The sequence below is a fragment of the Trifolium pratense genome, linkage group LG4, assembly GCF_020283565.1.
Source record: "Trifolium pratense cultivar HEN17-A07 linkage group LG4, ARS_RC_1.1, whole genome shotgun sequence".
Taxonomy (NCBI): domain Eukaryota; kingdom Viridiplantae; phylum Streptophyta; class Magnoliopsida; order Fabales; family Fabaceae; genus Trifolium; species Trifolium pratense.
This window is the reverse complement of record NC_060062.1, coordinates 17,463,503-17,489,160: the sequence shown is the minus strand read 5'-3', so window position 1 is coordinate 17,489,160 and position 25,658 is coordinate 17,463,503. Positions and strand designations below refer to the sequence as shown.

The 25,658-nt window shown below is 31.9% G+C and overlaps 3 protein-coding genes across 3 annotated transcripts; 1 reads left to right on the top strand and 2 right to left on the bottom strand.

Annotated features, from left to right (window-relative positions):
* The first annotated feature begins 360 nt into the window (after positions 1–360).
* On the top strand, positions 361–1,483 carry LOC123922193. Its single transcript, XM_045974939.1, has 4 exons — positions 361–530; positions 713–845; positions 942–1,346; positions 1,466–1,483. The coding sequence occupies exons 1-4, from the start codon at positions 361–363 to the stop codon at positions 1,481–1,483; spliced, it is 726 nt and encodes a 241-aa protein (XP_045830895.1).
* Positions 1,484–5,889: 4,406 nt separating this feature from the next.
* Positions 5,890–7,948, bottom strand: LOC123919956 (aquaporin PIP2-7-like). Its single transcript, XM_045972015.1, has 3 exons — positions 7,552–7,948; positions 6,752–7,188; positions 5,890–6,402 (listed from the first exon to the last, which is right to left on the bottom strand). The coding sequence occupies exons 1-3, from the start codon at positions 7,856–7,858 to the stop codon at positions 6,289–6,291; spliced, it is 858 nt and encodes a 285-aa protein (XP_045827971.1). The 5' UTR covers positions 7,859–7,948; the 3' UTR covers positions 5,890–6,288.
* A 12,370-nt stretch (positions 7,949–20,318) lies between these two features.
* LOC123919955 (60S ribosomal protein L12-3) lies at positions 20,319–21,059 on the bottom strand. The gene has a single exon (XM_045972014.1). The coding sequence runs from the start codon at positions 20,983–20,985 to the stop codon at positions 20,485–20,487; it is 501 nt and encodes a 166-aa protein (XP_045827970.1). The 5' UTR covers positions 20,986–21,059; the 3' UTR covers positions 20,319–20,484.
* Between the last annotated feature and the right edge of the window lie 4,599 nt (positions 21,060–25,658).

Sequence of the window (25,658 nt, the reverse complement as noted above, 5' to 3'; positions counted from 1 at the left end):
TGATGAATATAACGCTGATGTTAATCGTTTAATGATGATGAATTATAAAACAATATATATATATATATATATATATATGTCATGTATTTCTTAATTAATTATATATATATATATATATTTGTCATGTATTTCTTAATTATATATATATTTGTCATGTATTTCTTAATTATATAAATATATTTGTCATATATTTTTTTATTATAGATGAATCCAGATGAAGAAAATTTCGATGATGACAATGTCGATGATGACATTGATGATATTCCACCACCACCGGGTGTCGGACGCGGAGGACGCTGACGCGGGGGACGTAGACGTGCTTTACCCCGCCGCGTTGTTCGGAATCGATGGTTGGAGGGTATGCCCAAGTCTCGAACTGTAGATGGTGTGGAAGAGGAGTACGACTCCTACGACGACGATGATGACCACGAGGAAGAGGAAATTGCCGATATTGCACTTCTAGCTCCTCAAAATGAATTGTTGGTTGACCGGTATGGTAGACCCATCATCATGCCATATACCACCACAGAGTAAGTTAATTATTATTAAGAATTTGTGTTTAATAAATTAATTGGATATATATGATTATTATTCTTAACTAATATATATATATATATATATATATATATATATATATATATATATATATATATATATATATATATATATATATATATATATATATATATATATATATATATATATTGTGCAGTTTGCAACCCCAAAATGCGGCGACGAAGGCAATCAATAATGCATTGAAATCCAAATTCCAGGCTCCATATCTCAACTGGACGGAGGTCAGGGCAGATGAGCGTGGATATCAACAATTTTGGAATGGCTTCAGGGTACGTTTTTATTTATAATTACTTTTTTATCCAATCAATTTTGTTACTAAACATATATTTACTAATTTATTAACAATTTTTCTTTATTTTTCGTAGTCGCAAGTAACTTGGCTAAATCACCACACAGCGGCTATTGAGGCTATATTCAACAAAAAAGCCACCAAGCGTCTGTCGACCTTACTTTTTGAAGCGCGGAAAAAGGTTAAAAAGGATCCTTCAAAACCACCACTTTGGCTCGCTGGTAATTCATACCCTATGTTGTGCCTCAGATGGGAAGAGGAAGAGTATAAGGCAAAGTGTATAAAGAACAAAGCCAACAGAAATACCGATGAAGCCAATCGTGCGTGCGTACACTCTAGAGGGTCGAAATCTGCCGGAACGCTTCGTCTTGAGTTCATTCAACAATTTGGTCGTCCACCCACCTTTATGGAAATGAATGACATGATGCACAAGTATGCAGATTCCGGTGAATGGACGGGGGCAAGGGCGCAAGAAGTTTCGGTAAGTATTTATATATATATTATTTATTATTTATTTCTTATAACATTATTTTTTAAACATTATAATTATATTTAAACATTATAATTAATTAATTATAATTATTTTTTAATTTATTGTAGAGGTTGACGCAAATTTGAGCTGAAGAATATAATGCCAGCCAACTATGACTACCACCTCATAGGCGAGATAATGAGGAGGTTCGTCGAAACAAGATGTCGTTGGCTTTTGTTAAGAATGCTGGTGGTGCGAATCGAGGTCGCAAATTCGATGCTGGGTGTACATCTTCTTTATATGCAAGTGATCCAACTGGTTTGAGAGATGTCACTTACACATCTTCATCTTCATCTAGTACAGGACGCTCTCGTCCAGCTCAAAGAGAGGAAACCGATGATGAGTATGAAGCGCGGATGAGGGCCACGTATCGAGAAGAATTCCGCGAAGAGTACGAAGCAACATTTGATCAGCGGGTGGACCAACAGGTCCAACATGTATTGCAGAAATTCTTTGCGCAGCAGAGGGCGCCGGCGCCGGCGGGGGTTGGATCATCATCTCAGGGATCGGCACGACAAAATCAAAATGCCGGTGAACAAGAATATCGACCGGATTTGAATAGCATGGTCAATTTGAATCAGCTGCCGGAGTATCGAGAGGGTGATCCAGTACTGAGTATGAGCATAGAGGATATGAGTCAAATGCTTAATGAACCAATTCATTTACAATTTTTTGATCCTGTTGGGCAAACAAGTGGAAGCAGTAGTGGCGGAAGCGGTAGAAATAATCAACAAACTGCTTTCACCGAATACCATCGACAGAGATCATCAAATCCATATCAACAAGACTTCATAATCCCACATGACAACCCCAATCAACCCCAAGACAACTTCTTCCCGAATCAAGCCAGCTTTGATCCCAATCAAGCCCCAATTAACTTCGTTCATAGGCCTGTGGCACGACCTCCGCGAACGTCACTCCCCTAGTCATAATAAATGAGGGAGGTAGAGGCCGAGGCCGAGGAAGGTCGCGTCAGCCAACATACAGTGGCAAGGGGAAGCGACCACTATATCAGCCGCCTGACCAACCTTGATGTGTAATTTTAATTATCTGTTGTTGATTTAATTATTTGTATAACATAATGACAATTTATATTATGTTTAATTGTTTTCTTTTTGTAATGACAATATTATTATTATGTTTAATTATGCTTATGTTAAGTATTTTTATTATGCTTTTAATTAAATTTTAATATTTTTTTGTAAAAATAAAATTATATTTAATATTTTTTAATTATTTATTATGCAGTATATTTTTTTAAAAAAATTAAATTATTAAAACTAGAATTTTTTTTAAAAAAATTAATAATTTAATTATTTAAAAATCAATAATTGATTTTTAAATAATTAAATTATTATTTTTTTTTTTAATTCGTTTAACATTACTGACGGCTGCAGGCCGTCACAATATTCAAACGGCCATGCATTACTGACGGCTGCAGGCCGTCGTAAATGAGGAAGTCTTTTGAATTGACCGTTGGACATTATTGACGGCTCCAGGCCGTCAGTAACGTTATTGACGGTCCTGGGCCGTCAGTAAACATTACTGGCGAGCTAATTGCAGAGGGCCCAAGGCCGTCAGTAATGCATGCATTTTAGACGAAATTTGTGCATTACAGAGGGCTTTTGGCCGCCAGTAAATGCATGTTTTCTTGTAGTGGGTATTCAATAAAAGTCCATAAACCATTAATTTTAATGGGTCTCAATAACATATCAAATTACTTACAATTTCTTTAAAAAAAATTATAGCCGATCTATACGATATAAACTTCCAATTCAACAGTGAATTTCATAAAATTCATATTCGTTATAATAATATTAATAACTTGTGCACCATATAAGACTTAACGAAGATTTCCTGGTTAAACTTGGCCCTAGTAAGATGGTATTAGTGACTTGTGGACATAAAACGATAGTGATTGTTTCGCTAAAATAATCATGAATGTTCCCTCACCTTCTAGTTCCTTAAAAGTTAAAAATGAATATCCGCTTCAGAATAGAATATGCGTCAATGTAACAAAAAAATATATATATGCGTCAAAACCTCATCTTTTATTTTCTTTCTTTCTTTTGCTTTGTTTTTCTTTTTAAACATCCTTTGCTTCTTTTGTGAATCGTGACATTATAGATAAGGGTAATAGGCAATATGAAGCCAACGGTCGTTTTCTGTAATTTCCTTCATCTTTCACAATTGTATTGTTTTTGCTAACTCGATGAACAACAAACAAATAGTCTAATATTGCTTAAGAATTAAAAGTGTAGTAGTTTATGAACATTTAGACACCCCCTCTCCTCACCCTTTAATTTTCTCGCAACCAGAGACTGATCGAGAAACTTATTATTTGGAGCTGAAAATAATAATATAAAAATAATTATATTAATCCTTAAATATGTTTTTTTGTTAGTAGTCATGTTGATCTCAAATGTCTTTGCATTTGTAAGTTTAATTTTCAAATGTGTTTTATGTTTGTCAATTTATCCAAAAATATTACTAATAAAAGATACATTTGAGAATGTTTTTGTAATTTTAATATACTATATATTGACAACATCTCACATATTTAGGAACTAAATCACTATTTACTCTCCACAAATATATGTACTATATTTTTGTGCGTATATTATGATATTAATTTATACATGTGTTATATTAAAATGTATGAATGAATAGTTAACACTTGAGAGTATAGCATACATATGAGAGGGGAGGGGAGGGCCTTGGCCACTTCCTGCCCCGCTCTGAGTCGTCCCTACTTGCAGCCTCCTGAAAGACCTAAAGCAATGTTGTGAACTTGATGTCAGAATATTACACACACCGAGTAAAATCTAAGCAACAAAGACTTTTTTGTTTTGTCGAATAACATAGTATCTAGAACTTTACACTTAAGATAAATAAATAAAGTGTTTGAAAATCAAACAATATCTCTATCAACTAATATATATATATATATATATATATATATATATATATATATATATATATACGGGATTCTGTGCAACAAGTCTTTAATCCCCTTCTCTTCAACTAAGAGCTATTTTTTCATTTTATTTTATTTTTCGTTTACAATTGAGTCAGTGAGGATCAAACTTAAAATCTCATGCATATTGTTGAAATTCTTCACTAATATTAAACCAAATCTAGTAATTTTCATTTCTTTTAAGAAAATGAATTTCATCAGCGCTAATACGGCCGGGTTTTCCAAATAGTGTTAACAAAGAAATGGTTGTAATTTTTATCAAGATGAAATGGCTATATATTTAAAATTTATGCCCATTTTCAAATTAACAAGAAGAAATAGTACACTCAAATCAACTACATGGCGATGGTTACATAATCATTAAGACATAAAATATGGTGAAGATAAGGTGTTACCTCACCAATTTATAGAGTATTATCTATTCATTCATATGAAATAATAAAGGATCGATGCACATGTAAGGAATCCAAAGTCATCAACCTAACTTGTTTACTTTTGCCTTTCTTACCATTTTTTTCTCTATTTTTTTTATCACTTATATACTATGCTGTCCCTAGCAACTATAATGAATTTCATTTTTAATCCAAAGTTTTAGTCACGTCAACCACCACCACAAAGCCAATCTATCTATTATATATAGTGTCAGCTAGCTTTTAGGGTTTTGGATTCATGCAGTCAAAATTACATGTGGTCATGCAATGAAAAAAAAAAACTTAGTTGTTTGATCTAAAGCAGACGGTTCAGATATAAAATAGTTAGACGATTTAATTAAATTTTCTGTATATTTGGATCGTCCGATCTTAATCGAACAACCAAATCTTTTCTAACAATATAACTACATTCAGTTTTAACTCCATACAATCCGGGTCCTAAATTTTAGTGATGCTCACTATTTTGCAATAGTTTAATATACATTAGGATAAGCATCCCAACAGAAATTTATCATCACATTTATCACAGTTGTCAAGATAAGTTATTCATTCCCCAATCATATTGAAAACTCTAAGTGCATGTATAGAAAAAAATTGTTATGTTAGGGATAACGTATAAATATGAAGGTCCATGTAACCATTAACCAACCATATTTAGTATAAGGAGTAATGGCACACCATATTTTTTCCTAATCAATCCAATTCTTGTTTTTAAGATGATGTGATGTGATATACTTGTACCTAATTCTAATTAACAATAGGAATCCAAAGGAATTCTTAAGCATTAGGTATTTGTTCTTCTTTTTTATTTTTTCTCTTAAATGATGAATTTTTAACTCTAGGGTAAATATATTGTACTTTTCTAACTTATTGCAAGTAAATTCTTCGACTCTGACTTATTTTCGAGTAGGCATTGTGCTACCTTTTAAATTGGCAGCCTACGAGTCGAGTTATATTATAAAGTGACAGTCATGTTGTCAATTTTTTCAATACTATCAAGTCTTTGATCGGTATTTTAACAATTGAATGATCGCGTAATTTTTTTTAGCTAATTTAGCTAGACTAATAGAATGAAGTACAAATATTGAAAGAAAAATAGTTGAGTAACGTTTTACTACGTGAATAGATTGACCAGCAAATTTTGACACACTGAAATTGAAATTGAAAACAGGAGATGGAAGATAAATATGGCACTTAATTATGAAAGAAAACATGAAAAATGACACAAAACGGAAAGAAAAAAAAACACAAAAGGGATACAAAATACACCCTTGAAACACAAGCCATAACGTTATCTACAATTTCATGGTCCCATATTTTGGTTTTTTTACTCCAAACCCTTTCCACTAAAGCTGCAGCTGAAAAGGAAAAGACGAAAAAGCCAATAGAGGACCACTTTGCACTCTTCAACATTATTCTTCTTGGGAAATTAACACCATATAGCTTTTGTTGGCATAGAAATCAATTGAGCTAGCTTAATTAATTAAGCATTGCTTCTGAAGGATCCAAGTGCTTTAATGGCTGATCCTCTTAGAATGTATTGATGGTAAATTGCAGCTATAGTTGCTCCAATAATTGGTCCAACCCAGAATATCCACTGTTCATCACATAAACAATTTAACAAAAAAATTAGTTATGTATAATTCCAAAAAATATAGTTATATATATTAGTAAAAATTTATTGCCTCAACAAAAAATAATATTAAAATTTTATTATCAACATATAAATAAAAAACTTTCAACACTTGTAAAATTCAAGAGAGCAAAAAATCGGTAGAATATTGCATTTTATATGCAGGGCCAAAGTTCGAACCCGAAATCTCTCGTTTATTTATTTTAACACGTGAATTTCTAGTCATTAAGTTACTTGACAAAAAAAATTCAGGAGAATAATCGGTTGTAAAATGGTTATTAACGTCAATCAGTTTAATAGTATAGTGATATACCTGATCATCCCAAATTTTGTCTTCGTTGTAGATTACGGCTGATCCGAAACTTCTTGCCGGGTTAATACCGGTACCGGTAATTGGGATAGTAGCCAAGTGAACCATGAAAACAGCAAATCCAATAGGAAGTGGTGCCAAAACAGGAACATGAGAGTCTCTAGCATTCCTCTTAGGATCAGTGGCAGAGAAGACAGTGTACACAAGAACAAAGGTACCAATAATTTCAGCACCTAAAGCTGTACCTTTGTTGTAACCATCATGGATAAAGTTGGCACCACCTCCATACCTGTCAAAGTATGCCTTTTGGAAACCTTTGGCAAGTCCGGTACCGCAGATTGCTCCGGCAGACTGTGCTGCTATGTAGAATATTGCCCTTATCAAGGATATTTTTCGTCCAACAAGTAGCCCGAATGTCACGGCAGGGTTTATGTGTCCTCCTGCAATCACAATTCCACACATAAACTCAGTAACGTAATAAACTAACAACTAACATTTATCTATATAAAACGTGTAAACTTTTAAAATAAAATAGCTCGCCACATTTTCATAAACCTCTTCTTAGCTTATTTTAGTAAATTTTTCGTCATAGCTTATGAAAGTAACTTAAAAACATATTTTTAGTTGCAGTTACAGTTAGGTTGTGAACTTTTATATTATAGTAAAATATAGACAAATATGACTCAGACTCAGAGAGTCAGAGTCATGATTATGGTTACTATTTTGTTACAAAAATCTCTAAAACTGCAGTCTGCAACGACAATTATAGTTGCAGACAGTAGTTTAAAGAGAAGATAGCATACCTGAGATACCGGCGGTGCAGTAAACAAGGATGAAAATCATGCCACCAAAAGCCCAAGCAATACCCAAAATGCCAACACCATCACAGTCAGTACCACCAGCATTAGGATCAGACTGGTGGCTATAACCAATGATGGTCAAAATAGTGACATAAAGGAAAAGAAGTGTTGCTACAAATTCAGCTATAAGAGCTCTATAAAAAGACCACTTTGTTAATTCCTCAACATCTATCAATGGTGCTGGAGGTGGGTCTTGGTAATCTTTAGCTGAGTATTCTCCATGTTCTTGAACCTCAACATCTTTAGCCATTGCTCTGTTTACTCTGTTTTTTTTTTTTTCTTTCTAAAGTAGTGGATGATTGAATTGAGTATGGTTTGAGTAATAAGATGTGGTATTTATGTAACAAAAGAAAGGAAAAGTAATCAAATAATTAAATGTGTAATTTTGTTTGTTTATGGACAATGACATGATTAAAGATTAAACACAATTTTTTTTTGCCGTCCTAATTAGCTTGATTTAGCTTGCATGGGCCCCACATTTGGGCCTACATTACAACGGGACTATGCATGTGATATGGCCCAATGTGACCTAAAAAGGTTAGTGTAGAGCAACGGCTACATGTGATTATGGGGAAGGGTAGGATTTGAAAAGAGATTGTGTGTAGATAGATATAGAATTCTGTGGCAAATTAAGCATCAACAACAGGTTGTACTTGCTTTTGCTCTTCTGTCTGTCACTACTTTGGGAATGTCTTATTAATGATTATGGTCCCCATTTTATATTTTTTTACTTAATTTTTGGTCCCCTTTTGTTTTTGGTTTTCACTTACACAATTTTAGGTTAATATGAGAGTTACATAAGATTAGTAAATTTTATGGTTCAATTGTACCCTTTTAAAATTGGAAGTCGAATCTAACTTAATGTCTCTACTTATAAAGTCTGTTCAAATCATCTCATATTCAATGTGAAATTCTTAAGATACTCTCTCATGTCCAGCATTATTGGCTTGATGCGCCATAAACCTGATAGCAGGTGATCCAATAGATATATAAGTTTTAATGTATGAATTGAGAGTTGAACCTAACTCAACCTAATGTGAGACTCTTAATATACCTGAATCCTGAGAATCAATGTAGTTAAGTCCTAACAATATATATAGTTCAAATCTCGGATTATTGATGATCGATTAATAGAGATTAAATTCACATACTCTTAAGAGTCTTTATATCCCTTTAGATGAATATTATATGAATATTATATTACTCGTTGCTTGTTGTTACTATGGTGCCTAGTGTTTTATCAATGTTACTTCTCTTTTGTGCATTTAATCATATCCTCATGCAAACTAACAATTATATATTGTGCAAATCTAACTCATCCCGTCAAACTCAATCCAAATAGATATAGATAAGGTATACTATTCTTCCGTTCAAAAATATAAGAAAAAACGGTCCAACAAAAATTAATGTATTTGATCTTAATTTTACACAAAATTTTTGTTGACTATTTTTACTTATATTTTGAGACAAAAAATACTTCATTGAATATAAAAGAGTTGATAAAATTTAAATTATAAAGACGTGATTACATATGAGAATCTTCTAGAGTTGAGATCTAGTACAACGCTAAATAAATGGTTGGACATGTATATGCTGAAAAGGAAAGGGAGAAAAGATTTGATCAAATATGATTAAGATGTGATTACTCGAACAAAATAGAATTCTCTAGAGTTTGTTGAGAAATGAATTACCTCAACTCTGTCGTATTACATTTGATTTCACCCTGGTGGTAATAATAATACTTCGGTTAAGTGACCCCAAACATCCAAGTTTGTGGCTAAGAAATATTCGCATAATAAAAAAAGCGTCATGCTAACTAGTGTTTCTGAGACACTAATTAAAGAACTAAAAAGAGAAAGAAAAGAAAAAAATTACATTGAAAAAACAAAAATTTAAACTTTTAAGATGTTGACTTCACAAATTTTAAGATAATAATATTATCTTTAGTTACCTTAATCAGTGCCTCGAGGACACCGGTTAGCATTTTCCATAAAAAAATAGCAAGAGATTAAGATATATTATCCTAAAAATTTAAAATTAAGTTATCACAATTATTTTCAATACTACAATTATGATTAATGAATTTTATTAAAATAGTTGTTGGATCGATGACGAAGGCGTGCCAGATGAACCTATCTGGACTTACCTAAAATTAAATGGGTTTTGAACACACTGCGGCTTCAAATCACTAATTTATTCTTAGCCACTAATTCTTTTATTTTTATTTTTTTCTAGCCACTAATTATAATCAAAACTGTGTATGGTTCTGGTTGGATGAACAGTTAATTTAATGTTTATGGAATCAAATATTATATTGAATGTTTTCAGTCGGATTCAAATCAAAGAATTCACAATTTTGTGAGAATTAAATAGTGTTTACAATGTTTTCGTGGGTTTAACTCAGTTGGTAGGAACATCGCATATATTATACAGGGATTTGAATTTCGGATACTCCACTTATTCATTTTTAATGTGAAATTTTTAACTACTAGACTACTAAATCCAAAAAAAATAAAAATAGTATTTACCACTTTGTTAATAGGAAAAAAAATAGCATATCACAATTGTTAGCGCAGCACACAATATAGACAAGTTTTGCAATGTTGTAGGTTTGGTGCTCATAGACGCGTTCCAAACTTATGAGCAAGAACACAACAAATTGAGGCAAGATAAGAAAAACCAGAAAACTGAATGAATGATGAAAGAATGAAGAAGATGGTTGAAAGCAAAGTAAAAATTTAATTTATTCATCCACACGGGCCAAAGAAATCTATATACAAAGTATACATTTGACCTTTATTTATACTAGCTACACTACTGACTTGTGGACTAAGTTAGGGATGGCAAAAAAACCCAAACCCGAGAGACCCACCCGAACCCAAACCCAAGTCAACAGGTGAAACCCGATTTGACTGGGTTTGGGTGACACCCGAAAATATGGGTGTGGGTTTGGTATCAGTCAAACCCACACCCGAAACCCATACACCCACCCGAAACATTTTATAATTACTTAATTACCCCCATAGTCTCCCTCAATTTCCTTGAAAGACCTTAAATTTTAGTTGTAATTTAATTTCTTGAAAGTCTATGTTGTAATTTCTTGAAAGTCTATGTTTGAATTTCCTTGGAAGACCTTAATTTTAGTTGTAATTTAATTCAAAGTCTATGTTGGAATTTAATTTCTTAAATTTGCAAATTATTTTCAAATGTGCTGCGGGTTTGGGTTTGGGTGGAAAAAACCCGAACCCAATGGGTGTGGGCGTGGGTGTTGTTTTGCCACCCGAACAGTCTTTGGGTTTGGGTTTGGGTGATGATTTCGGGTGTGGGTTTGGTAAGTGTCAAACCCGCACCCGTGGGCGCCCGTTGCCATCCCTAGACTAAGTCACTTACACATAAAACAACTAACTTCACAATTGATTGTAATTAACTGACAGGTTATTGTAACCAACTTATTAACAAACTACAACTAACTTCCAAACTAACAAAGTATCAAAGTTGTAAACATTTGTACTCTGCAATGCTACAACAACTATTAGCACATTTGAATTACACTTAAACAATAATTCACTCTATTTCTAAGGATTTGTTTGGCAATTACATTTACAATAAACAAGCTTAAAAAGGACTAATTTCATAATTCTCATTTAAACATTTGTCATGTAATAAATAAAAGTGGAATTCATTAAGCACTTACTCCCTCCGTCCCAAAAAGAATGACCCATTTTGAATATATGCACTATTCATATATATTGTTTTGACCATATTTTTCTACTAATAAATAAAAATAAATATTAACATATAAGATGTTGTTAGATTCGTCTCGATGAGTATTTTCAAAATATCAATTTTTTATAATTTTTACTATTATACAATTAAAGATATTAGTCGCCAAAGTTATGCATTGGCATGCGTGTTTCGGTCAACTGGGTCATTCTTTTTGGGACGGAGGGAGTAATTTTCATCACTTGCTTACTTTTTGCGCCATGTAGACTTCATATCACACTCACCACAATATAAACAAATAATTGTATTAAAAAACTCGGAAGTATAAACAAATAAGTTAGAAACCTTTAAACAAAAAGAATGTCCAAATTCTTTGTCTTATTTGATTTGATAATAAGCTGTTATAAAAGTCATCCACTCAAAAAATAATATATTTGCCTTATTCTTTTCTTTCTAAATAAAAATACAGTATGTAGTTTAAATTTCTAACGTGTTATCTTAAATCCTTATACCTTTAAGTTTATATTTAATTTAATGGTGAGAAAAATTGATTTTGAGTGAATTAATTCTGTAAAATTAATTCTGGTTAAAATTAAGTTGAAAGTAAAACTATTTATATTTTGATACACTCATATAAAAGTGAGTTGAAAAAAAAAATTGAGTGTAAAAATCAATTTTAAAATTAGAAGCTACAATTAATAGTTTTAGAAATGTGTGTCATTTATTGACTTCTTTGATGTTAGATTCTTATATACTACTCCGTTCCAAAATATAAGTAAAAGGAGGTCAACAAAAGTGAATGTATCTAGACTAAATTTTAAATCAAATACATCAACTTTTATTGACCAATTTTTGTTTATATTTTGGAACGGAGGGAGTATGGTGGTTAAACTTTGTTGCTTTTATTAAGTGGTTAAACCCTTAGTTGTGACTTCTTTAATACTACTTAAGTGTTTTGACTTATGGCTTTGATTTCTGAAAATGCATTTCTGGCATGTCTCAGTATTCCCTTTATAAGCTACAAAATTTATAATTGGCTAAACTGGGTGTTCATCCAAGAAGTCTCACATCGAGTAGTTGGAAGAAAAAAAAAAGAAGTAGAAAGTTATTATAAATATGGAGAGTTATATTGAGTTTTGCTAACCACAACAACTCTATTCTTATAGGTTTACGGTTAGGGTAGTTGTGAGTCATGAGAGGAGGGTTTGTAATTTTTCCGTGCAAAAATTGCAGTTGAGGATGGTTTGCAATTTTTCCGTGCAAAAGTTGTAATTGGGATGGTTTGCAATTTTAGTCCTGGTAAAAAATTGCAATTAGTGTGTGAGAGTTTGATAGATTGCAATTTCGCCTTGTAAAAATTGCAAATTTAGTATTATATTATTGCAGATTTGGTAGTAAAATATTATTATGAGTTGATTTTGATTTGCTTTTATTTATTTGTTGAAAATTCAGTTTGTTTTTATGTATTGTGGGAATTTTTATGATTATTTTTCCCGATAGGAAGTGTTGTAAACATCTTTCAGCTTGCCAAAGGCTATTGAGATGTAATTAGTTGTAATTAACCGTTATAATTACTAATTAGTTAGTCTTGTTAGTTAGCCTATAAATAGACCTTTTTTTTTTTACAAAAGCCTATAAATAGACTTTGTTGAGTTGTTCTATTCATTATACATTTTTTTTAACTTGGTATTCGATCCTAAGACCGACTAATCCGATGGGACCAATCTCATCATCCACTTGCTGGAGCCCCATTTAAAGTCATAGTATTTTTTGCTCTGTACGGACTAGTCACCGAAATTGGCACCAAGGATGAACCTGAAACCTTAAGAGAAGCATACTTCAATGACTCAAGCCAACACCACTAAACCAGCATTCGTTTATACTTATCTTCATTATATCATGTGGTTTTTTTTTTCTCGATATCAAATCTCAAACTGAATCCTTCTAGATCAAAGAACAAATCATTAACCAAATGACCTCTCAAAGACCGATTTACCTTGTGGTATTTACCAATTTGTATTTTGTTGACTTAAAGTTTTGTAATGTTATTGGAAGAAAAAACATAATACTAATAATTTCAGAGGCACCAATTGGGAAAGAAATGGGAAAATTACTGAATCATTTTATATGCACATGACATATCCTCCACTTATAAACAAATAAATAAATTAACTAATGTGACTTGGCTAGCCCAAATAAATTAGAATGACCAATAATTGTATCGAACCAAAATAGTTGGTCCTCTTTACATAATGACCTTAATTTTCCAACCACTCTCTTAACATGGACTAGCAAATAATAATATTTATTCTATCTTTATCATGAGAAATTTAGGGTAAAAATTTAAGAGAATGAGGAATATTTTCAATCACTTACATAGCCATCGATCTCAGCATTGAAGTTATAATATGTATATATTATTCTATTCTATGATGAATATAATGAGTGATTTGTGATCGTCACAAAAATGTGGACATTTTTTTAACACAAATTAGTATGATGTTATGGCTGAGAGAGCACCACATTTTTTATGATCAATAACAAAAGTGATGGATATATAATATTTTTTTGTTTTAGCCGGTGTAGCATGATAATGACTCTTACACTGGACGGTGGCTGCCTTTGTTTTATATTGAATATTGAATACTACAATTTCATAATCTTAACTTTGCATTTTAGCAACGGTTGATAGTGTTGATTCAAAGAAAAAATAAATTAATCAAGTCATTGAGCTCAAGTGGTTAATGACCTTCACCAAAAATGACGGATTTCGGGAGAATACGGATTAGATTCCTGGGTCTGGGTGGAACAATTTCTTGGTCAGACTTTACTTACCTCACGGTCGGACTCTGGACTACTAGGGTCTCTTTCTCCTAGGAACAGAGAGTTATAAACAAAAAAAAAATATTATAGAAGTTTTAGAATTAAAATTAAACTTTGTGGTTGAAATTTCTCATACTCTTTTGTTTGGTTTCCTATAATTTCTCACTATTGAAGGTTTGCATATACTATACATGTGATGCTTTTTCTATAAACCGATTTTGTCTTCCTGAATATAAATTTTGTTGAACTTTGGATTACTCTACTCTTTTTCACTTCACCTAGTTTTTTCTTTGGGTTTTATAAGTACGTTATTTAGTTCTTACTTAGGTTTTAGTCTAGTCCCCCCAAATTTTGTATTCTTTTTTTTTTTCTTCTCATTTTTATAATATTTGTGTGATGGCTCGCTTTTTAAAATAATTGAAAGGGTGCCAACATAGTTAAGATGTCTTTGTTTATCTTTTCTGAGTCATCATTATTGCTTAAAAAAATAATAATTCTATTTAAAACGTGTTGGACATTGATACTATTAGAATATTATAATAATTCTATTAGAATAATGTCCTCTTGCAAGTCATCGCCCACCCCAGTCGACACCAAGGCAAAACTCAGTGGTTCTTCTGGGAATTCATATCATGACCCAACTGAATATCGAAGTCTTGCAGGAGCATTACAATATTTAACTTTCACAAGACCAGATATTTCTTATGCAATACATCAGGTATGCCTATTCATGCATGACCCTAAAACACAACATATGTCAACATTGAAGCGTATAATTCGGTATATTCACGACATTATTGATTTCGGCCTTCACTTGTATCCCTCATTTGTCAGCAAATTGGTTTCCTACACTGATGCAGATTGGGTTGGTTGCCCAGACACCAGGCGTTCAACCTCTGGTTACTGTGTCTATCTTGGTGACAATTTAATCTCATGGTCTGCCAAACGCCGGCACACCCTCTCTCTCGGTCAAGTGCAAAAGCCGAGTATCGCGGAGTCGCTAATGTAGTATCTGAATCGTGTTGGATTAGAAACTTACTATTAGAACTACATTGCCCAGTCACCACCGCCACTTTGGTCTATTGTGACAATGTGAGTGTTGTTTATCTATCCAGCAACCCAGTTCAACATCAGCGGACCAAACACATCGAGATGGATATACATTTCGTATGTGAAAAAGTTGCCCGCGGCCAAGTACGAGTCTTGCATGTTCCTTCACATTACCAAATCGCTGACTTCTTCACCAAAGGACTTTCGTCGCCACTCTTTGATGATTTTCGTGATAGTTTCAACATTCGTCAGCCTCCCGTTTCGACCACAGGGGTGTATTAGACTATTATTTGTCATTATTAAAATATTCTAGTTATTATTAGTCATGATTATATAGCAAATAAATATAGAAACCATCATTGTATATATAGGATTGAAAAATCAATAGAAAGGCAAGGTCTATTATTCTTACGGATACACATTTGGTTCATCGCATTGTGGAAGTCTAAAACCCTTCCACAAATTCTTTAGACCTAACTCCGTTAGTTTTGTGGTTGAAATTATACTTCTATACAACAATATTATATGTTTTTTGAGAAACAATATTATATGTTGTCATTAAAATTTGGGTAAATAGGGTTTTACCCCCTGCAAAATAGGTCAGTTTTGCGTTACCCCCCCTGCAAATTTTTTTTTTGTGATTACCCCCTGTAAAATGAAGATTCCATCATTTACCCCCTCAGTCGACAACATGGATGTTGACTGGACAAAATTGATGACGTTGGATGCATGTGTGGCTTTTCATTCATTTTTTATTAAAGTTTTTGTGCCACGTAGATAAATAACTTAATATAATTATTAATTTTTCAAAAAGAAAAAGAAATTAAAAAAAATTGTTAATAGAATTTATTTATAAACATTCTTGTTCTTCTTCTTCTCGGTATAATCACAAATCAAATCCCACACAATCAACAAAATCTTCTTACCCAAATTTCTCTCAAATTTCACATCTTATTAACAACCTTAAATTATTTCTCTTCTATAACCACAACTATACGATACAAAACTAAGCCAAAGTAACAAAAAATTTAAACTTTCCAAAACTCTTCGATTCTTGGATGAAGGTTTGAGTTATTAATTTAAGTTTAATGAATATTTTTCAGATCTGCAGTTTGATGAACTTTTTTGTGTTAACAAGGAATATTTTCCGGAACTTTAGGTTTAATGAATATTTTCCAGATCTGAAAACAAAAATCAAAGGTGACGATGAAGGTTTCTGTGGGTTTCGGCGAAGGTGACGATGAAGGTTTATGTTGGTTTCGTTCAAGATGACAGGTTTATGTTGTTTTTGATTTTTTTTGGAGAGAATGATGAAATTATAGCAATATTGAAGAAGATGAACCTTCAACCCCAATTACTATCGTTTTTTTCTTCTTTTTTTTCAGTTTTTTTTTTTAATTAAAAAAAAATAATTATACAATCATTAATGAATTGACAATAAAAAAATAAATATAAAATGAATTCATTCCACTTGTATGTGCCACGTCATCAATTTTGTCCAGTCAACATCCATGTTATCGACTGAGGGGGGTAAATGATGGAATCTTCATTTTACATGGGGGTAATCACAAAAAAAAATTTGCAGGGGGGTAACGCAAAACTGACCTATTTTGCAGGGGGTAAAACCCTATTTACCCTTAAAATTTTATATACTTTTTACAATAATGATCCACAATGGACTGCTCGTGGTGGTGATCGATATAAATTTTTCCAATATTAAGGTATTCATATATGTTTGGAATCTAAATTGTAGGTTTAATATAGGAGTGTGGTTTGTTATTCGGATTCTCTCCCAGTCTCCCTGCTATTTATTTGAAAATATTATTAGGTAGCTCTTGAAAAATTGTGGATAAGTTGCTACAAAATCAATTAAAACCAATCATATGTATTCCACTAACTATGTTTAGAATTTTAATTTGACATAGTTACTCGAGTTAAATGTTGCTGATTTTTAATTGATTATAGATAACTTACTCATAATTTTTAACGGTAACATAAATTTTATCTTTGATTTTTTTTTACGCAATCTCCTTCACAAATGGCTTCCATTTTACTATTGGATGTCATGGGAGTCTCTTTTGCTAGAAGTGAAGTTGCCAAGTTGGTTGTCTTTTTTTTTTTTTTTTTCTTTCTGTTTTTTCACTTTCCTTAATCTTTTATTAAATAATCTTGTAATAGATACATATTTCTTAAACATATCTTATAATAATATTGACATACATGTCACACAAAATATAGTCGGTTGGCCTTTACTGCTTAGTCATAATTGTTGAAATTTTGATACATGGAGCACTAGATATCCCACTTCGTTTTTTTAACAAAACAAAACACGACTCTCAACTTAAAATGGAAGAAATCAATATGATAAATTGACGAGAGATTAATGGCGCACTTGCACAATTAAATTCTATCACATGTCGACATTAGATAGTAATACTAACATACAATACGATGTGGTACAAGACAAAGGGGTCATTTGTGAGGTCATTCTACATACAAAGGGTATTTGGGGGTGTGCTTGGAGTGAGGTTCACAAAAAAATTGTATAATTATCAATGTTTATGCACCGTATGACTTATTTAGAAAGAAAAAAAAGACTTTAGTTGGAGATTTTAGTGGCAAAACATGGGAAGGTAGCCGATTTTTGGTGTGTGTTGGAAGATTTTAATTCGGTAAGGAAAAGGGAGGAAACGAGAAGGGTTGGAATATCACCATTCCCTTTGGTGATTGTTGATGACTTTATGTGGTTCAATTTATTCATTCAAAGGTTGGGACTTTTTCATATACCTCTCTTCAGATTGGATTGGATGTTAGTTTCTCCAAATTGGCTGATTGAAGTGAAGAGATACAAATCTTTAGGCATTATCGAGGATATTTCGGATCATTGTCCTATCATTTTAAGATACTCTAACTATGATAGTTAGAGTATTCCCACTCTGCCCTTCTTTTATTATACTATTTTTTATCATTTTTTATTTTATCATTTTCTAACTTTTCGGGTGAATTTTGTACACGCCTTTAAACCCACAATTCTGATAAACTCTTCTACTTTTTCGGTTTGTTAAATTTACCGGAACACTTTTCAAAGGTGTTCCAGTTTGTATAATTTTAAGATTTGTTTAAAGGTTTTTTTTTTACCAGAACACTTGAAAAAAGTGTTCAGGTTGTAAAAACAAATCTGAAATTTTATTTTGGTTAGGAGAAATGTTCCGGTTAACAAAACTGATAAACATTAAAAACAGGAACACTTTCGTTCTGGTTGTTATCATCTTTGAAAAGATCTTCTCTATAGCGTTTTCTCATATAATTCTCATTCGAAAGTGCTTCACCGATTTGATCGGCGTTCATGAGCTGTTGTTTGTGTTGATGTGGATGAAACCCTAACAGTGGCGCGTGTTGGTACGAAGATTCTTCATAAGGATGATGAGCCAGTGCAAGCGTGTAGTTTTTTCATAGTGTAAGCAATGGACAAGGGGTGAAGAGCACTCAAGCTATATAATGCACTCCTATTCATATTTCATTTTGACAACGGTTGTTTGGTATGGAAATTTTTTGATAATATGAGGACATCGTAAACATTTTCATAAAGGGGTGGGTTGATTGCTTGCTAAAACAACAGAATTGAAGGAAATTGGATAATAATGAAACAAAGATTAACCCTAAAAAGTATTAGTGATACAGGGACAATCATGGCAGCAGCTTATATACATCTCTTTTATAACGCAAAAACACTAAAAGAGAAAATCAATCTGCTAAAATCAAGGTTTGGTTTGGAAACAGAAGTCAGCAATTCACATTGCTTGCATTTTGTTACAAAAAATGCCCCAATTTATGCATACAAAACCTACTCCACTTAAAAATAAAAACTGGTTTATGAACATAACCACAATAAGATAACAGGAACTTCACTTTTTTAATTGACAAACAAAATCTGTACTTCTTGAACACCTATAGATCCGGCACAAAATATGTCCATTAACTTAAACTCTGTGTAGTGATTAAATTGAGCGAATTCACAAACCACTTTCCATCAACCAATTTGTAAGTGAATAAATGTTTAAAAATCTTACAAAAAGCAAACAATTACAACAGCATTATATATAATCTAAATATATCTCATTATATCTCGATTATTTGCTAATCACATCCACAAAATTAGAGATTGTATAAGACTATATTATGTGGTTATTATATACAACAACACACACTTTTATGATTAGCAAAACGAGAAGTTTAAATAAAGATGTACATATAGTAATAGAAACAGCTATCCTCAACAATGGAGACAAGTTATAAATCAGAACAATGAGAAATATATACAAAAACATGATAATGCACAATCACAGAAACAAAGATAATCAAATATCAATATATATCATCAATTTTCAAAGATATGTTAGAGAAAAACTAGTTTTTGAATTGATTATTGAGTGGTACAACTTAATTATCTAACTTAATTAAAAATTAATCAAAATATTAAAACCCATCATCCTCCAACTTCTGTCTATTGTAAAGAGGATGGCACAAGTCCTAACGACAATTGGCAATTTTTGCTATAAACTTAATGTTAAAATTATCTAACGATATGAGCCAAAATAACTAAAACGCAGAAAACAATACACAAACATCAGCACAACAAATATGTTATTTGTACAATCAACAATTTAACAAGAGCAACTTTAACTAACCTATAAACATAATAATTTCAACAAATAAATGTAGTAAAATATAATTTACTAATTACCCAACAGAGTGACCATACACACAGAACACACTACCTAATTAAACCTATATACACAGGTGCCCGATTCTCCGCACAAAAGTGACAACAAATCGAACATTAAATACTGATTTCAAAAAGCAAAACATGAATACCAATTTCAACGAGCAAATGTAGTAAAATTCAAGCTACCAATCATCCAATCCAACAAAGTGACCTTACACGCAGAACGAACTACTTAATTAAACATATAAAAACACAGGTGCCCAGTTTTCGGTGACAACAAATCCGAAGAACATGAAATACCAATGTAGTAAACTTCAAGCAACCAATCATACAACAGAATGACTATACTAATATAGGCATAACAATTAAAAACCAACAAAATTATATGGAAATAACATATGCCATAACGATAATTTAACTAAGCTGGTAAAATCTGTCACAAAATGATCTAAATTATCCAAAACAGTAAATTACCAAACAAAAAAGTTCAACAAATCCTCAAAATTATATCAAAGAACCACAAATAAAACAAAACAGATAACAGAGTTTAAAAATCAATCCTGAGGAATTTCAACATCACCATCATTGATCTCCTGCTGCAAATCCTTAGGATCCTTTCCATCAACAGTGCAACCAACAGAAACACAAGTCCCAAGAATCTCCTTCACAGTACCAGAAAGTTCCTTCGCCATAGACCTTGGCTTCATAATCCTCGCAATCTCAACAACATCATCAAGCAAAATATTACCATTATGCTTGATATTCTTCACCTTTTTCCGATCACGTTCAGGTTCCTTCAAAGCCTTGATAACAAGCGCCGCAGCAGAAGGAACAACGGAGACCTTAGCCTGACGATTCTGAACGGTGAGCTTGACGGTAACCCTAAGACCCTTCCAATCTTTTGCGGTTTCTTTGGCTATGTCTTCTCCGATCTTTTTTGGAGAAAGACCGAGTGGACCGATCTTTGGAGCGAGTGAACTCGCTGCTCCGACTTCACCTCCGGTGACACGGACGTAAACATCGACGACCTGAGATGGATCGAGCTTTGGCGGCATTGTGGAAGGGTTTGGAGAGAATTAGGGTTTCAGAGGTGAAATGAGAAGAAGCCGCAGCAACTAAGTGTGAGAAAAATGGTTAGTGAGATATTATATATGTGTAGGGTTTTTGCTCTATTGGGCCTTTGTATATTTTATGGAAACTGTTAATGGGCCTTTCGACTAATCATTACTAGAATGAGTTAATTGGGAATATTGTTTGTCATAAAAAAAATAAAAAATAAAATAAAATTCTGACTCGTGGGTATATAATATGATATCTATACCAATTGAGATATGCTCAGAAAGCTGATTGCCATAAAATTTACGAGGGTTTTCTTATACGATACGAGTGTGACATAATTCATTACTAGTAAATAGTATAAAGACTTATATTGGTTGCATGGTAAATAACCAAATAGGGGAGTATTGTTGGAGATATTAAACAGAGGTCGAATATGCTTATATCTGATGTTCATTGAACAACCTCGTCTAGTGGTTATTATAAGCTTGATGTTGATACAGTAGATTCGATAGAGGGAGATAGATGAGATATTGGTGTTGTGGTGAGAGATGTTGATGGTGTCGTGGTTGCTTTAGATATGCATAATGATTTGGAATTTGCAAAAGATGTGTATTTCCTAAATCTTATAGTAGAATCAGATGTTTCAAATGTGGTTTTAGCGCTAAATAGTTATCAACAATCTCCCTATTGTGTTAGTTTTATTATTGAAAATTGTAGTAGTTTTAACGTTTGTTTTCATAATTTAAATAAGCGATGAATCTGATGTTCATTGAACAACCTCGTATAGTGGTTATTATAAGCTTGATGTTGTTACAGTAGATCCGATAGAGGGAGACATATGGGGTATTGGTGTTTGTGATGAGAGATGATGATGGTGTCACAGTTGCTTTAGCTATGCATAAGGATTTGGAATTTGCAAAAGATGTGTATTTCCTGAATCTTGTAGCAGAATCAGATGTTTCAAATGTGGTTTTGGCGCTAAAAAGTCATCAACAATCTCCCTATTGTGTTAGTTTTATTATTGAAAATTGTATTAATTTTAATGTTTGTTTTTATAGTTTAAATTTTGTTCATGTCAAATGTGAGGTCAACCAAAGCATCCATTATTTACATGGTCGTCCCAATTAAATTAGAGGCCCGACTCTCATATTTAAATGGCCCTCCTAATAAAAGAAAATAAAAAAATTTATATAAAAGATCAATTTTGCTATTTAAATTGTAAATAAATATCAAATAAATAATTTACCTAAGGGATGCAAACATTAATTGGTGTAGCCTAGGTGGTGTAAAAAGCAAGTCAGCAATATACTTCCACCAGCCGCACATCCCTAGGCTATACATGTTATTTGCACCCCTTGAGTATATTAGTAGTAGTAGTAATAATAATAATAATAATAATAATAATAATAATAATAATAATAATAATAATAATAATAATAAGGCTCAAATATGCAAAAGGTCCCTGCACTTATAGTTCATTTGAGTTTTAGTCCCTACATTTTAAAATCCTTTCATTTTGTCAATGCACTTTCATTTTACTTTAAAAATGGTCCCTGAACCCATTTTTTGTTGAAGTGACACATTTTCTTACAATGTGTCAATTTTATTTTACTTTTAAAAAATTACTTATTTAAGGGTATTTTTATCGATTCACTGCAAAATTAAATTAGTCATCAACTCTAAAGTTCAGTCAACAATGACAGATCAGCAAAAATGTGTCATTTCAACAACAAAAAAAAGGTCTGGGGACCATTTTTAAAGTAAAATGAAAGTACAGTGGCAAAATGAAATATTTTTAAAATACAGAGACTAAAACTCAAATGACTTGTAAGTACAAGGACCTTATGCATATTTAACCCTAATAATAATAATAATAATAATAATTTGATGTTCAAAATTTTTTAGGCCAAGTAGAGTTGTTTGCATCTCTTTGAGGCTGATCCTGAACTTGGACTAAAGTTAGTCTAAATTCATGCATTCATCTGCGTAATTTTTTTTTATCTCACTTTTTTTTCATAGAACCAAACGGACCATGATTATTTAGCTAAATATGCTCTTTATTATTCAGATTATATGTAGATTGAAGAGACACTACCATGTATTTTTTGCTTTTGAATTTATTTATTTTTTTACAAATGTCTTGCTTTTGATTTGTTGTGAGAGTTTCTTGTTTTTGATTTGCTGTCAGAGTTTCTTTAATGAACTTATCTGGACTTACCTAAAATCAAATGGGTTTTGAACACACTGCGGTTTCAAATCACTAATTTATTCTTAGCCACTAAATCTTTTATTTTTATTTTTTTTCTAGCCACTAATTATAATCAAAACTGTGTATGGTTCTGGTTGGATGAACAGTTAATTTAATGTTTATGGAATCAAATATTATATTGAGTGTTTTCAGTCGGATTCAAATCAAAGAATTCACAATTTTGTGAGAATTAAATAGTGTTTACAACGTACTTGTGGGTTTAACTCAATTGGTAGGGACATCATCACATATATTATATAGGGGTTTGAATTTCGGATAATCCACTTATTCATTTTTAATGTGAAATTTTTAACTACTTGACTACTAAATCCAAAAAAAATATAGTATTTACCACTTTGTTAATAGGAAAAAAAATAGCATATCACAATTGTTAGCGCATAACACAATCTAGGCAAGCTTTGCAATGTTGCAGGTTTGGTGCTCATAGATGCATTCCAAACTTATGAGCAAGAACACGGAAAATTGAGGCAAGATAAGAAAAATCAGAAAACTGAATGAATGATGAAAGAATGAAAGATGGTTGAAAGCAAAGTAAAAATTTAATTTATTCATCCACACAGGGCCAATGAAATCTATATACAAAGTATACACTTGACCTTTATTTATACTAGCTACACTACTGACTTGTGAACTAAGTCACTTACACATAAAACAACTAACTTCACAATTGATTGTAACTAACTGACAGGTTATTGTAACCAACTTATTAACAAACTACAACTAACTTCCAAACTAAAAAAGTATCAAAGTTGTGAATATTTATACTCTGCAATGCTCCAAGAACTATTAGCACATTTGAATTATACTTAAACAATAATTCACTCTATTTCTAAGGATTTGTTTGGCAATTACATTTACAATAAACAAGCTTAAAAAGGACTAATTTCATAATTCTCATTTAAACATTTGTCATGTAATAAATAAAAGTGGAATTCATTAAGCACTTAATTTTCATCACTTGCTTACTTTTTGCGCCATGTAGACTTCGTATCACACTCACCACAATATAAACAAATAATTGTATTAAAAAACTCAGAAGTATAAACAAATAAGTTAGAAACCTTTAAACAAAAAGAATGTCCAAATTCTTTGTCTTATTTGATTTGATAATAAGCTGTTATAAAAGTCACCCACTCAAAAAAGAATATATTTGCCTTATTCTTTTCTTTCTAAATAAAAATACAGTATGTAGTTTAAATTTCTAACGTGTTATCTTAAATCCTTATACCTTTAAGTGTATATTTAATTTAATGCTGAGAAAAATTAATTTTAAGTGAATTAATTCTGTAAAAAAAATTAATTCTGGTTAAAATTGAGTTGAAAGTAAAACTATTTATATTTTGATACACTCATATAAAAGTGAGTTGAAAAAAAAAAATTGAGTGTAAAAATCAATTTTAAAATTAGAAGCTACAATTTATAGTTTTAGAAATGTGTAACATTTATTGACTTCGTTGGTGTTAGACTCTTATATATGGTGGTTAAACTTTGTTGCTTCTATTAAATGGTTAAACCCTTAGTACTACTTAAGTGTTTTGACTTATGGCTTTGATTTCTGAAAATGCATTTCTGGCATGTTTCATTGTATTCTCTTTATAAGCTACAAAATTTATAATTCGCTAAAGTGGGTATTCATCCAAGAAGTCCCACATCGAGTAGTTGGAAGAAAAAAAAAAGAAGTAGAAAGTTATTATAAATATGGAGAGTTATATTGAGTTTTGAGTTTTGCTCACCACAACAACTCTATTCTTATAGGTTTTGGGTTAGGGTAGTTGTGAGTCATGAGAGGAGGGTTTGCAATTTTTCCATGCAAAAAATGCAGTTGATCGATGGTTTGCAATTTTTCCGTGCAAAAGTTGTAATTGAGATGGTTTGCAATTTTAGTCCTTGTAAAAAATTGCAATTAGTGTGTGAGAGTTTGATAGGTTGCAATTTCGCGTTGTAAAAATTACTATGAGTTGATTTTGAGTTATATAATGCACTCAAGCTATGGACAAGGGGTGTAGTTTTTTCATATTGTAAGCAATGGACAAGGGGTGAAGAGCACTCAAGCTATATAATGCACTCCTATTCATATTTCATTTTGACAACGGTTGTTTGGTATGGAAATTTTTTGATAATATGAGGACATCGTAAACATTTTCATAAAGGGGTGGGTTGATTGCTTGCTAAAACAACAGAATTGAAGGAAATAGGATAATAATGAAACAAAGATTAACCCTAAAAAGTATTAGTGATACAGGGACAATCATGGCAGCAGCTTATATACATCTCTTTTATAACGCAAAAACACTAAAAGAGAAAATCAATCTGCTAAAATCAAGGTTTGGTTTGGAAACAGAAGTCAGCAATTCACATTGCTTTGCATTTTGTTACAAAAAATGCCCCAATTTATGCATA

Bases quoted from the DNA above. Each gene is read 5' to 3' on its own strand.
- LOC123922193 (XM_045974939.1), top strand. From the start codon at position 361: ATGCCCAAGTCTCGAACTGTAGATGGTGTGGAAGAGGAGTACGACTCC. The intron at 531-712 runs GTAAGTTAATTA...TATATTGTGCAG, and splicing joins ATGCCATATACCACCACAGA to TTTGCAACCCCAAAATGCGG. The intron at 846-941 runs GTACGTTTTTAT...TATTTTTCGTAG, and splicing joins AATTTTGGAATGGCTTCAGG to TCGCAAGTAACTTGGCTAAA.
- LOC123919956 (XM_045972015.1), bottom strand. From the start codon at position 7,858: ATGGCTAAAGATGTTGAGGTTCAAGAACATGGAGAATACTCAGCTAAA. The intron at 7,189-7,551 runs GTATGCTATCTT...TTGTGATTGCAG, and splicing joins CTGCACCGCCGGTATCTCAG to GAGGACACATAAACCCTGCC. The intron at 6,403-6,751 runs GTATATCACTAT...TGTGATGAACAG, and splicing joins ACAAAATTTGGGATGATCAG to TGGATATTCTGGGTTGGACC.
- LOC123919955 (XM_045972014.1), bottom strand. From the start codon at position 20,985: ATGCCGCCAAAGCTCGATCCATCTCAGGTCGTCGATGTTTACGTCCGT.